At 33.7% G+C, this 15,001-nt stretch overlaps 1 protein-coding gene across 1 annotated transcript; it reads left to right on the top strand.

The window, feature by feature from the left end:
- Positions 1–12,526: 12,526 nt before the first annotated feature.
- Positions 12,527–13,339, top strand: LOC143551801 (uncharacterized). Its single transcript, XM_077042151.1, has one exon. The coding sequence runs from the start codon at positions 12,527–12,529 to the stop codon at positions 13,337–13,339; it is 813 nt and encodes a 270-aa protein (XP_076898266.1).
- The last annotated feature ends 1,662 nt before the right edge of the window (positions 13,340–15,001 follow it).

The following is a 15,001-nucleotide window of genomic DNA, read 5'->3' as shown; positions in this document are numbered from 1 at the left end:
TCTTCAATTTTGCAACTTTACGATTTATCTAGACCCGATCTATCATCCTACCAATTTTCATATAAATCCGTTCATGAAAAGTAATTTTTTTAACAAAAACGTACCTTTGAGCTTTTTGTATGAAATCACTCGAGATGCTCAAAACCTTATCAAACGAACTCCGATTTGAGTGATTCAAGCAGCCACGGAACCGTTTTGTCCCGATATACAAACCCGTCAGCTCATCTTCGCCGGAAACCGCCGCTACAATCGCCGGAACAGCGGAACAGTCGCCGGAATCTTCACTTTTGAGCTACTGTGGTTTTACTGATAAAAAACCGGACTTCCTGACCTCTGATCGAAGATCTTTTCGGTGAAAAACTTCATTTATTTGTCAGGAATACTCGGTTAAAATTTGAGACCGATCCAACGGCTAGATCTTCGGGAATCTTTGTGTCTTTGTGGGTGTTTTTCTCAAAAACGGGAATTGGGTTAAGTGTGTGTTTTGATGGTGTAGGCTATGGTGTGGAGATGTTTGGAAATGGAAAGGATTAAGGTTTTAAGTGGTATTTATACTCCCTTAAGCCCATGGACCTTAGGCCCATCTTTCCTTTTTGGTCCATAATTAATTCCATCTAATTAGTCTACTTATCCTTCCATCTTTATTATTTTATTTCTCTACTAACTTAAGTAACTTTTACATCTTAAATAAATAATGTATTAATTATTTGTTTTTAGAAATTTCGGGATGTTACAAATATTCTAATAGAAATCTTTTGAATTTATAGCATGTTTGTCATCTTAGTGTTATTGAGCAACACCCTTATATTGACTGATTCCGCTAGATAGTATCTAGGGGTTTCACATCTTATTGTCCCGTAATCGTTTTTGTCAAGTGTTTGTGTTGGTTACGAGATTAAAGGGTCCTGGCACGTATGTAATATATGCACACTTACGAAACCATATGTGTGTAATGTGTACAATCCATTAGATAGCTTATAAAACAAATGCAAAGGTGCTTACCTAAGGCCATAAATAGCCGAGATCTCACGCGATCATGTTTTGTTGGATATTAGGCCATAAGGAATGCATTGCCTCAAATATTATCAAAACACTTTGGGTGAATTAGCTTTGTAAAGGATTGCTCTACAGTTAAGCATTTTTATAGGAGAAATCCATTATTTGTGAGCTCTTGGCGGAAAATTAAACAATATTAGTTAATATGAAACACCGGATGCTAGAAATAGTAATAGTCACTCCAGGTATATTCTATTTATTATTGTGGGGGTAAACTTGATTGTAATGACTAGCCCCAAAGGATGGTGGTGGCACGTTAGGCAAAACCAACATCAATCTATTATGTGACACATCAGTTGGTATAAGAGGAAACCGGTGGTGATTGGTCGAAGCTCCAGTAGGTAGCCACTCCCTTCTCAGGGAACCGTACGTGAGACTTCCGCATCATACGGCTCCGTCCCGAGCTTCCGTCGTCGGCCTTGTCATTAGACCACTATCTATGCATGTATTTTCAGCCTGGACTCTAGAATCTTTTGCTTCTCGGGGGTGGCGAACAATGCTGCTTGCGTTGCGGGGGATGCCCGCCCGTAGTGCCCGGCCTGCTTCCCGCCCGAAAGAACCACTCACTAGCTAGCCGGACTAGTGGGGGCCTTTCTGGAGACATACTGAAAACATTGCCTTTCGAACCAAACGCAACGCCCTTCTTCCAAATAAAAAGAAAAGGGGGTGAAAAAGATGGAGTGCAGCCTGTAGAGCACATGTAACGCACAGTCGGGTTGCTCACGCAGCGGATCTCTCTCTTTATCTATAGATATCTAAAAAGAGAGAGAGGGGTGAAAGTAATAGCTTTATGTTATGGCCGCCCCCCCCCCCACCCCCGGCTTACGGCCTTTACGCTACTACTACTGTGATTTAAATTGGTTTGATCTTTCCCAATCATCCTGACCGGAACTTGTACGCAGCACTTGTACGGAGGTGCTGCGTACAAGTTCCGGTCAATATTATAACTTCGTACTAAATAAAATACAAATGAGTTTCACGCGCTCTAAGCCCGGCCCGCGCGCGGTTAGGAAGATTGGCCGCAATCTGAGCGGAAAAAAGGAAGAAGTACTTGTGCCTATTTTAACTTCGGCCAACACACAAGATGAGACTTTACCACCGTGGAGCGGTTTTTTCAAAAATATGAGGGGTAAAGTCAGTAAGATGTCGGAGAAACAAATGACTTCGATTATACCAGACCGACCCAAAGAGGAACGCGCCCATGTGGGCACCACCAGATGTTGTAGATGAACCTACTAAAGACGAAATTGAGTATATCATAGCTGACCGCACCATGGGCTAGCCCCTACACCCACTGCACGAGTGGAATATTACTTAGTCAAGTAGAAAGGAACAAGGTCTTACGACACGATCACTATATCTTTTCTTTTTTTATCTCTCCTCTATGGAAAGAAAGAGGGGATGATACGTGGCGTGGTATAATAACCTGATCGTTTAGTCAACGAGACGTACGTAAGTCGACATAACTCCATGTATATGTTCTTTTGAGCTAGAACCAATCAAAAGAATGAAGTTAAATCTAGGGTAGGGCGACGAACATGGCGAAAGAGGACTGTCTATCCAAAGCCCTTCTCTTCTTCACTCAAAGGGGCAATGCACCAGCCAGCCAGTGTGGTGGCGAACACGCTGTGCTGTAAGCTAAGCAGTTCATCTTGTAGACGGAGGAGAGAAAGAAAGTGTGCCGTGCTTGATTCATAAGATTCTAAAGTAGACCCCGTATATTATTTCACTTAGCCTGCCTCTCCCATGACTTTCCAGACCAACCAACCCGGAGCTGTCCTCGCAAGTCTCTCTTCATTTTGGAAGCAGTGCATGCAGAAAAATCGAGCAATGGATCTTAGAATAATTCCACTTTTTCGGCACGACTCTTTCTATTTCCGCGCTGACATTTGAGTTTTCTCTCTTCTTTCTTTCAATCGACACACTCGACGCAGATAACTCCAAGGGCCCTAGCACTAATGACTCTCTTTGGAAAGAAAGGAATGCAGGGAACAAGTCTTTCCTTTCCACTGGTTCTTGAAAGCTCTCAATCCCCGCTTCTCCCATATTGATTCTCCCTCTCGCATCGGTTCTGCATCAGATAATGAGCCCATGCGAAAACTTTATCTTTTATTGTATTGGCGCCCGGTAGGTAGGCTATTAGATTGAGTCGAAAGCCTACCGGTTCCAATTCGCTGCCGTTAAATGAAAGTGGATTAGAGTTCCCTATGAGAATGGTGCTGGTGAAATAGGAGACCTCAAGCTACCATACTTGACTAGAACCGAAGGAAGATCTCTCACACCTATATTGAAATTCCTCATGGAGGGCGTCAAATGCATCAAACACACCTATCCATGAATCCCTTGCTCCGATCCAAAATGGCCAAGCAACAGAAGAGGCTACGGTAATGCTTCTACACCTTCAGCAAAAGGAGATTGGGGCTATTCTCCCAACTAAGCGATACGCTACCTAAATGTCAACCATTATTTAGGATATCTCGTTTTAATAGCTCGACTATAGAGAGAGGAACTAATGGTAACAAGCCAGACCAGGTGATCTTCAAAGACATCCTTCACCGATCGATTAGATGAGAGAGGTCATTCAGTGTAAGACCTGAGGTAGACGAACGGTTCACTGTCAGTGGTTCCATACGTCAATCCCAATCTCACCATTAGCATTTTAACCATTCTAATGGAAACTCAATTCTGTGGATTAAAGCCCTTCTTTAAAGAAGTCCTCTAACTAGATCAGCTAAGTAGGTAGCTTCGCTCAATTGATTCTATAACTCACCATAGCAAGGTAAGCTGCTCTGTCTGAGTCGTTACTAACAACCGAGAAGCCAGTCTCTCAGCTGATAGCTCATCGGATCATGCAGCTCCTGATCTGGTCATAGAAACACTAGAAAGAGCTTTTCTCTTAAGGCTTCTTGCCAGTAGTGAGAAAAACCTTGCTTATCTATCATTAGAAAGAGGATAGAATCAAAGACAGTATCGATGCGATTTCCAGCTTTTCTTTAGCGGGAAAATATCTTTGGGAGCTGTAGTAGCAGTTAACGGTAAGAGATAGGGGAGAAGTTTACTAAGAATCTAAAAGTTTAACTCGGCACTTGGCATGTGATATAAATCCTTAAATTTCTAGTTCGGCACAACAAAACTTAAGACTTGTGTAATTCTATATGATATCAATACTTAATATGAACAATAGTAATACTTATAAATAAACGTTGATCACATTAACTTGTTGATTCATCTGTTGCACATTTTGATACAAAAACATGCTAAACAATACTTTCATTAGAAACAATCATTTGAGCTCATTAACCTAGCTTTTGAATTCAACTTCTTTTCATAGTATACTTCTAACTAGGTTTTAATTAATGATGATTAAACTATCATATTACCCAAAAACACATATTAACTCAATTTACTCAACATTATTTAAAATACATGTTAGGTCAATTTGCTCAACATTTTTCAAGAACTCACAAAACCCCAAATTCTCAAATTAATTAGGTGTCTAATAATTATGAGTTTTAACCTTTAACACAAAATGAATAATGATCGATGTATCTATGTTTTTAATGATCTAAATACACTTCAATTTCCGGATTTTCACAATGAACTTATATGCATGCTTTCTAAACAAAAACTAAATACATGTATGAAGTTATTGCTTGCCAAGGGTTTGTTTCTTATCACCAAAGATGATTCATAGGATGATAATATTATGATTTAAAGCATGTTCTTCAACTAACTTGAAGATTTGTTTTCCACATTTGACTGCTTTATCCTTCAAAATCATATAAACACCCACGCCCCCTCTTTCTCTTGAAAGAGAGAACTAATAGGTGGCCACTCCAAGAAATACCTTCATAAAACACTTTCCTTTAACCCAACTTATGTTCCTTAACCTAGTTTAAATGGCATGATTAACTTAACATGCAAATTAACATTTAAACCCTTAAACTTAGGTTTTATCACATATTGATCCATAATGATTAATAGTCACCAAAAGTTTACACTTTATATGAAAAAGATGCATTATAGTATGAGGCTTCAAATTCACGTTTATATTGATAAATTAAGCCAAAACTTTAAGGAATATTGGTTTTGAATAACCCTATTGGCAATTAACAGTCACAACTTTGAATTTGATTAGTCGCATTCCTAACTAAAGATGAATTTATTTCTAACAGTCCGTTACTAATGAATAACTAACTCCGTTAGACTATTTCTAACATGGCCATCTTAGCTATCCATTATTTAGATCTTGTAAGTATTATTCAAACAAAAATCATTTTTATCTTTTTTTACTCATATGATTTCATGATTACAAGCTCTAATTCTCTCTCGACGGTTATTCGCTCTCAATGATCACTCCATATGGTTTTGGTGTTTGAGGGTTCAAAGGAAAGTGGGGCCATGGTCGAGACTCATTAAATAAACACACATATGCCATGTAATTGTGCCACACAGGGACGGATTTACAGGGTCAGGAGGGTCCGTTGACCCTCCGGCCGGCTAACTTAGTCATATACCGGACTATCATAATACTTAACCGGAAAAGCAAAGTTATAACTTGACACTCTCCGATTATGCAGTTTAGGAGAGCATTAAAAGTTACTATTTGTGAAAGTTTTTATGCCATTGGTGGTGGTTAGACACTCTGGTACATCGGAGAAGAAAGGTGTTTTGAGAGAGACACTGTATGGCCTTTTTTAAGTCATTAAATGGTTTCAATCTTCACCGTACAACAACTTGTTACTTTATTATTACTTTTTTTTTTAATTTTTCCTTTTGATTTTTTTCATCAATACTACGTATACTATCAATGGTACATTGTTAATCAAAAGTATTAGTTTAATTTTTATTTTCTTTATAATAGTCATTGTCATTAATTTAAAAAATTAATAATCTTCGAAGTTCTTTCTCTTCTAAATATACATCACTGAATTATTTGTTATTTAATATATATTTTTTAATTTAGATTTTTTTATTAGTTTCTCATAAATATTTTATTTTTAATATTGTTCTGATATGTATAAACATGTTTTCAAATAAATTTATTAGAATGAACCAAACATCTAAACTTCATCAAATCTATTAAATACTAAAAAAGTAATGGATTGTTGATGATCCGATCTTACGTAACAAGTTATTAATTATTCATTTAGAATTCAAGAGGAAGATAAGGAGATAATACGAAATACCCTTGTCAATCGAATTGTCAATGCTTTTCTACAGGCATACATATGTTAATGTTTTTGCAATTGTTGAGATAAAAACATATATACAATAGTCTCAAGATACAAGGCCTTGAAGGTTATGGTTACCAACTTCTAGTAACAAAAGCGTAACTGATCTACACTCATGGATTACATCCAAAACGATACTATTTTGACCCCCCGACTAAAATTTTCTGGTTCCGTCACCGGTGCCACATCAAACTAACAAAGTTAGTCATCCGTTAGTCGCTAACAGTTAGAAACAAATACACTTTAGTTTGTACTAGTACTAGCCAAGTGTTAACTTAGAAATGTTTTTCCAACATGACATAATTTGGATTATTTAAAACAAATATTCCAAAGTTTAATAATATAAGAGCATTCTCATCCGGATCTACATCCATATCTTTATAATTACACTACAAAACACTACATTTTTTCTTTTCTGTTCAATTAAATAATATTACTTTATACCTTCAGCATTACAGTTTTCTCTCTTCTCTACTCACAACTAGTTCAACAAATATTAAATAATAAATAGGAACAAACAAAGTTTCCCCAAATTTATAAAAAATCACTACATTTTCTCTCTCCATCCTATAATTTACACTCACAAATACTCAAAACATCATCCTATAATTTACAAACTCTCCTCACAATAATATAGGAAATGGATTGGAATGCTCTAAGTCTAAGATTTGTAAACATCTTGTAGTATTATTATTATTATTATTATTATTATTATTAAGCCATTGAAAGATACACGTGGCATAACACGTGTAAATAAGACAAGATAGGTGAAAATCAAGATTTTAAGTTACAAACATTCAAGCTATAAGATTTCAAGTTACAAACATTTAAGCTAAGAGTACATGTAAAATAAGCGATTATGATTGAAATAGTAACTCACTATGTAAATGGAAATAGTTAAATAATAGGTAATAAATGTTTATTATTTTTTGTTATTATTTTGAATAAAATCTAATTAATTTGAAGTTGAACTCTTTTTTTTAGAAGTTGGATATCAATTCAGTTTTAAATATTTTAAATCTAATACTCGATCAATTAGTCAAGAAATCCGAAACTTGATTTGATGATTACTCATAAACGGAAAGACAGATAAAAGTGTTAAATGGTGATGCTTCTTTGTTTCCTTCCTATAATTCCAGACTCCGACAAAGTTTTCTGTTGTATATATATATGATGTTCCAGAAATAGAAGATAAAAGTGGCACCGCCCAAAAGGGTCCTTTTCACCGGTGCTAGACGGTTGATTCACATGCCGAATTATTTGACTATGGGCACCAACCAAAAGTGGTTTGTCCCTTGTAAATATAAATATTTTGTCGGCTTTATTCTTCACGTTTACAATTCTATAAAATGTACATAATTTTCCCGTGTCTTTCACGACCTTCTAATATAAAATTTTAGTTTCATGATCAAATACCTATTATTCTTAATATAAAAACAGTAAGAACTAATGTGTTGTTATTATAAAGTTTGTTTTTATTAAGTGTCTGTTGTTATTGTTTGTTCGTATTTACTGATTTCCGATTATAAGACATCATAAATATTTGTTTTAAATTTCGTTGTTATAATTTTGGTTTTTTATCTTAAGTTGTTATAACTATTTGTTATTATTATTTTGTTGCTAATGTTAATTTTGTTGTTGTTATTATTAGGGTTTTTCTTTGTTATTATAAAGTATTGTTTATGTAGATTGGTATTGTAATTGTTATTTTTTTCTACGTTCTCATTTTTTGTAGATTAGTATTGTTTCCTACGTTATTTTGTTATATAAGATTATTTGGTACATAAATCTTCTTCTGCAAATTTACAACTTATAAAACTAAAAAAATAATATTTTCAACTATTTGATTCCTACTTAATATTTTAAATCTTCGTTACTAACTATTCAATGTTTTCTTTCAACCCTAGTTTTATAATTTCTAAATTTCACTACTAAAAAATCTAATATTTATTTTATTAAAATCATTAATTACACAAGTTTCTAACCTAAAAGTATATTTAAAAAAAAAAAGAAAAACAATGCTTACTATTTGAGAGTAAGATTGCTAAAATCAAAATCTTATTGATATAGTGATGTCAATAACACATTTGACAAAGAGAAATGGGAATGTTTTTACTTTCAAGAATATATATATATATATATATATATAAAGAGGGGAGGGTTTTACTAAAAAAAAATAGTTTCCTAGGAAGAATAGGAATAAATCATAGTCATTGGATCATGCCAATCAATGGTTGAGATTTAAAATTACCAAAAACCGTCATAGTTTCCTAGAATTACTCTTTCACCACTATAACCGACATAGTTTCTTAGAATTGTTCTTTCACCATATGTTGTAATGCCACTTGTCAAAAATATATTAGTTCTTACCATTCTTAGGAAGCTATTTCTTTTTATTTGAACCCTTTTCTATATATATATATATAATGAACTCACCTATATATATATATATATATATATATATATATATATATATATATATATATAGGTGAGTTCATTAGGAAACTCCAAAAAAGTGAGGAATTGACTAACACGTTTCCGAACCCTTGATCATTTACTCACATCCTTATGGTATACCCTTAATCATCCACATCACATCATTTTTATAAGGAAAAAAACCCATCTTAAAAGTAATTAAAAAAATATAAATAAAAAAAAAAAGAAGAAGTAAAAAAAAAAATATTTATCTAGCATCCCTCATTCCAAAAAATATTCGGTTTAGCCTTAAAAAATAATTAAAAAACTATAAGACCAAAATACAATGAAAATATTAAAAAGGTAAAAAAAAAACGTAAACAAAATGTTTACCTAGCATCCTCCGTTTAAAATAAAAATCTCGGTTTAGCCTTCGGGTTTAGTTTAACATTCAGGGATAGGATTTAAGAAGGTTTAGGTTTTCCATATTAGGTGTTAGGTTTTTTTAGGTGGGGTGGGAGGGCTTTTCTTGTACACGTGACCATCAACAAAAGAAAAATGTATAAATATATTATAACTGCCACATTGAAACTCGCATTGTCTTATACACGCGTATAAACATAACTTGTTAATTTTCATGAATACTAAATTCCGTGAGATAACCGTATGTTGGTTTTGAATATATATACGAGGTCTGTTTCACATTATTCGTTTACAATATTTACATATTTTTAAGATTTTTTAATTTTCTTTATTGTACATATGTTAATATAATATACTTGGTATTTGATGATGTAAGTGTTTCATAAATAAATGAGATACTATAACCCGGTTTAAAAGCTATTTGAGTTTGGCGAGATCCATGACCCGCTTATTGTTTTACGATAATTTTTTTTTTAATTATAAGTAGTATATATCTTTTTTAAAGAAATCAGATATTCATTTTAGTATATCCTTATTTTATAGGATTTTCATATCAAATATTTGTTGAGATAATTTTTAATTTAATGAGATGTTATAACACGTTTAAGGGCTATCTGGGTTTGGTGAGACCTATACCCGTGAATTCGGGTCAAATGCAAGAAAAGACTCTATTTACAAATAATTCAATCTGGTGGCTTGAGATAATGTAGGGAGCAACCAGAGAGCTTTAAAGGTTTCGTGTATTTATATATAATGTAAAATGTTAAAGATTTGTTGGTTTACATATAAAATGTTAATGAGATTTGTTGTTTTACGTATAAAATTTTAATGAAAAGTGTTATTTTACATGTACATTTTTTAATTTTTACATGTAAAATCTTAAAGAATTGTTGTTTTACATGTAAATGTTAATTAGATTTGTTGTTTTACGTGTAAAATATTAATGAAAATTGTTATTTTACATGTAAAATATTAAATTTAACATGTAAAATCTTAAATAACTGTTTTTTACATGTAAAATATTAATGAGATTAGATGTTTACGTGCAAAATGTTAATGAAAAGTGTTATCCCCCCCCCCCCCCTCTCCTTCCCACAAGCTAAAAATAACATAAATATCATAAAGCAAAGCTAAACCGAGATTTTCTATTTAATATTTTTTTTTTGGAACGAGGGATGCTAGATGAACAATTTTGTTAACTTTTTTATTTTTTTCATTTTTTTTGGTTTTATATTTTTTAATTATTTTTGGAAGGCTAAACCGAGATTATTTTTTATTTTTTTTAACGAGGATGCTAGATAAACATTTTGGTTTTTTTACTTTTTTATTTTTTCATTTGTTTTTGTTTTATAATTTTTTAAATTAGTTTTCGAAGGCTAAGCCGAGATTTTTTATTTTTTTTTAAACGGGAGATGCTAGATAAACATTTTTGTTTTTTTATTTTTTTTGTTTTATAGTTTTTTTAGTTATTTTTTTGATTATTTTTTTCTCTTATAAATATGATGTGATGTAGGTGATTGAGCTTGTACCATGTGAGAAAATGATCTAAGGGTTAGGAATGGTGTTCCCAGTTTCTTACTTTTTTGAGTTCGCTTTTAAAAATAACTCTCTATATATATATATATAATGTCAAGTGAAAGCACAACCGTATATATGTCGAAATACTAGGTCAATTTTACGAAGAGAAAAAAACTTGTGAAAAAGACAACCAATACTTTTTAACTTTTTAACAGCTAAAATAACACTAATGAATACCAATGAGCTAATGGTCGAGTGGTAAAGAAAGACTCGTTGTTTCATATGATGTCAGTTTGATTCTTGCTAACATCATTTAGTTTCTGTGGCACAGGCTGATGATGGAAAACTATGCGCGTATGTTGTGTTCACTAGTTGGATTCTTGAACTGTATGAGTTTTATCTCACTGCACTGTCGTGTCTTTAGGCGACTGTTCACGACTATTCTAGTTGGTTTTGCCTCGGGCTCCGCTGGTTATTTCTCCTTTTCTTTCTCAATATGTACTTCGGTGAAATTGAAATATTCCGTTATAAAGAAAGGAATCCCATCATCATTGTTGTTTGTCGTGTACATATCGGGATATTCCTCGTCCGTCTGCACATAATCAAATTAAGTATCCCCAGCTGGAATACCCAGATCAACCCATGCATCTCCTACATTCTCAACTTCCTTATCCACACGCCTTTCCAATTCCTCAACATCCTTCTTATTAAAATTCAACAGAATAACAATTTGTTCTTTAGTCAAAATATGGTCAAAAAACTCGCCTTCGTCAATCTCATCTGCATTCACCATGCGCAATAACGTTCATGTATACAAATATAATAGTGTTCACCTTCAATATATTCACGGGCTATACCTAAGTTGAATCTTTATATTCGATTAATTCTTTCCCATTCAACTCCCTTTGAGCATGCGTTTGACCAGAAGGTAAAACACCTGCTTGTTGATCAAAGTGGCATGCCTCGGGATCATTTTCGTGATCATGATCCTTCAACTTCTTCAATAGATCTTCTTTGCATTGTAATTGAAGAATCAAATTATATTGCTTCTTTGTTTTATACCCCTAAGAAGTAACCATGGCTTTCAATTGATCATTCTCTCTATTAAAATATTGTAGCCATCTCATCATCTTCACCTGATCTGCTCTCATTTCTTTTTGAAATAAATGACCAACATTTTTTTGTGTAGCTTGTAAATGTACCGGGTTCATTAAATGAAACATTTGATGTTGAACAAGAAAGTTGTGGAAACCAGGAGGGAGAGGAATTAGAGGACCCTGAGGTCTAACCAATGTAAAGTTTGCTATGGTCAAGAGGATTGAAGTCTGCTTGGTGAATATTTTCTATGGAAAATATTCTAAGTAAAGTCTACCCGGAGAACTGTTCCCCAGCACACTTTGGTTACCAGGTCTGCTCGAAGAAGACAAAAGCTGCAAAGCTTAGCCGAAGACCTGTTTTACTTTTTGAATCTTTTTGTAATATGTTTCTATAATTACGTATCAATTATTAGGGTTTCTTGAAGGAAGAACAGTTGTCAGGTGGCAGGCCTATAAATAGAATAATTTAAGGCACGTCTGACACAGCTTTTCAAACAACTTTCAAGATACCTGATTTATTCCTGAAAACGATTGTGACGGTTGTCCTTATAATCGTACGGATGAAACATTCCTTACCGAAACCCTAATTGATTCTCGTTTGTATTACTATTATATGAATGGAAATCTGTTGAGTTATAGTCTATGTTTGTTACATTTTTTGTCTATTAAACATTTAATGTGTTAGTGATTCCGCCATTAATACATTATTGTTCTTACCCTAAATAGAAAGTCGTTAACCTTCTTGTCAACACTTAAGTTATCTTAAAAATACCCAAAAAAAAGATGTCTGGATATGAGGAGCAAGAAGTCTTAACTAACAAAATTCCAAGATTGTATGGACAGGAGAACTATATAAAATGGAAAGTTCTATTTGAAGCACCTGTTTGTTATAATGATGTGGAAATGTGGAATTCAATTAAGAATGGACCATATGTGCCTGAGGGAACAAACAAACAGCTTGTTGAAGTAAGAATGAGAGAGGTTGATGATAAAGCTCTTGCCATGTTGAAATTGGGACTATCTTGGGAGAATCTGACAAAGGTTGTTCATCATACCACTGCTAAAGCCATGTATGATGCTATATTGGAGATGTTTGAAGGCAACTCAGAATTGAAGAAAATCAAGATAGAGAGGCTTAAGCAGCAACTTGATAGATTCAAATACAAATATGGTGAGAGGTTGAAGTTAGTATTAGAGAGATTTCTGACTATTATGAATGAAATCAGGATAACTAATTATGTTGTCACTGATGCTGATTTGAATACAAAGTTGTTATCATCTATGTCAAAAGAATGGTATACTGCAAGCAAGTTTATCAGGCAGAAACCAAATTATGATGCTCTTAAGCTTGATGATGTAATTTTTTTCTTGCAAGCAGCAGAGATTGAGATGATTGAGAATGAGATGATAAAAGAAGACAAACCTTGTTTTCAAGTGTCTAATGCACTCATTGCTCCAATGGGAAACTTTTCTGTGAAGAACCAACCACAAATTCCAATCATTGAAGAACCAAGTGAACATGGTGGTGACACTCCAAGAGGATTTGTTGCTGGAAATTCAAGTAATCAGAGTGGACAGTCAAGGTTTAATGTTTAGCTGATTGATGATAATGACACAGCCTCAATGGCTGGTGGTCATACACCTTATGTTTGTGGCCGTGTTGGGCAAGGAAGTAAATGTCAAGCTCTGTTTTTAATGTTCACAGACTCATATAATGCTTTTGGTGCCAAGAAAATTATCCATACCAGTGTTGTTCAAGATGATCTTGAGCAAATTGATGCTGATGATCTGGAGGACATGGATTTAAAGTGGCAAGCTGCTATGCTAGCACTAAGGAGCAAAAGGTTGTTCAACAGGACTGGAAGGTCTCTTGTGTCAGGTCCAAATGAAAGAATAGGTTTTGACAAGTCTAAAGTAATATGCTATAACTGTCAACAACCTTGACACTTTGCAAGGGAATGCAATTAACCAAGAAACTTCCAAAACAATCAGTATTAGAACCAACAACCAAGAAACTAGTATCAATTTCAGCAAGGGCAGCAAAGAAACTACAACAAGAATTTCAACAACAATTAAAACCCTCCACAAGCTTCTAACAGCAACAAACACAACAATTAACCCAGAAACCAAGGCAATGTGGCAGTTGCTGCTCAACAAGAAGGTGGATTTGACTGGAGTGATCATGCCAATGAAATTGAAAAAGCCAATGTTGCATTTATGGCTAAATGAAAATGAAGTTGGATCTTATTCAAATCAGGTACATTCAAACTCAACACTTGAATTACTTGAAACCATTGAATCATTAAAATTGAAGGTAGGAAAGCTTGAAAGTGAATGTTTCAAAAAGCAAAATATGATAAATGTGTATCAATCAAGTGATGTCACCTATGAAGAGAGAATCAAAAGCCTTGAACAAGACTTCAAGGACAGTTACAGAATACATTCAAGGTAAGTGACTGAAATTAAAGGTTTGAAGAAAATGGTGATAGATGAAAATGTGAAGTATATCAAACTCCAAGTTGAGAATAAATTTTTTAAAAACGTTGTATCAACTGGAAATATTTGTGGTATTCTGAACAAGATCAAAGAAGAAGACAAATATAAGGTTGTTCCTCCACCCTTTAACAACAACTACTCATTAAAGGTTGACAAGGAGAAAAAAGAAGCATAACTTAATCAATTCAGAGATGTTTTTAAAGACAAAGAAGAATTTATTGAAAACTATGATTTGGTTGAAGTGAATGAGAATGGACACTTTGTTGTAAAGGAAAGGTTGAAGAATGAAAAGTAAGTAGGAATTCAAGTCTCAGAAGATGACTTTGATGAAGAGTATTTAAATGTGGATGATTTGAGTGATTCTAGTGATCAATACACAAGTGATGGTGATCTCAAGAACAAAAGAAAAGGAAAACCAAGCTCAATTGACAAACTTCCATTGTTACCACCTCTCACATCAAAGATGAAGAAACATAATGAACAAATGAGAAAGGAACATGTGTCATTTGACATTTGTGAAAAATCTAATGTAACTTATAATGCTGTAAATCCACCAAGCAAAGAGGTTTTGAAGAAGATAAAAAACAACAACAACAAAAAGACCAATTAAACTGTTGTTAATGATCAATTCATTCCAGTGTACCCTGTTTTCTCAAGTCAAGAATTATTTGACATTGGAGAAGTTGAAACTATGGAAGAATATGAAAGAAGACAGTCAAGGTACAAAGGGAATCTGGATGATGAGACAATGAAATTGGAAAG

The sequence above is a fragment of the Bidens hawaiensis genome, unplaced genomic scaffold (assembly GCF_021521415.1).
Source record: "Bidens hawaiensis isolate Kalapana, Puna unplaced genomic scaffold, B.hawaiensis_p1.1 tig00016635_1, whole genome shotgun sequence".
NCBI classification, from domain to species: domain Eukaryota; kingdom Viridiplantae; phylum Streptophyta; class Magnoliopsida; order Asterales; family Asteraceae; genus Bidens; species Bidens hawaiensis.
Note: the sequence above shows the minus strand (reverse complement) of the source record. Positions and strands in the feature narration are given on the sequence as shown.

Coding starts and splice junctions, on each gene's coding strand:
- LOC143551801 (XM_077042151.1), top strand. CDS start 12,527: ATGTCTGGATATGAGGAGCAAGAAGTCTTAACTAACAAAATTCCAAGA.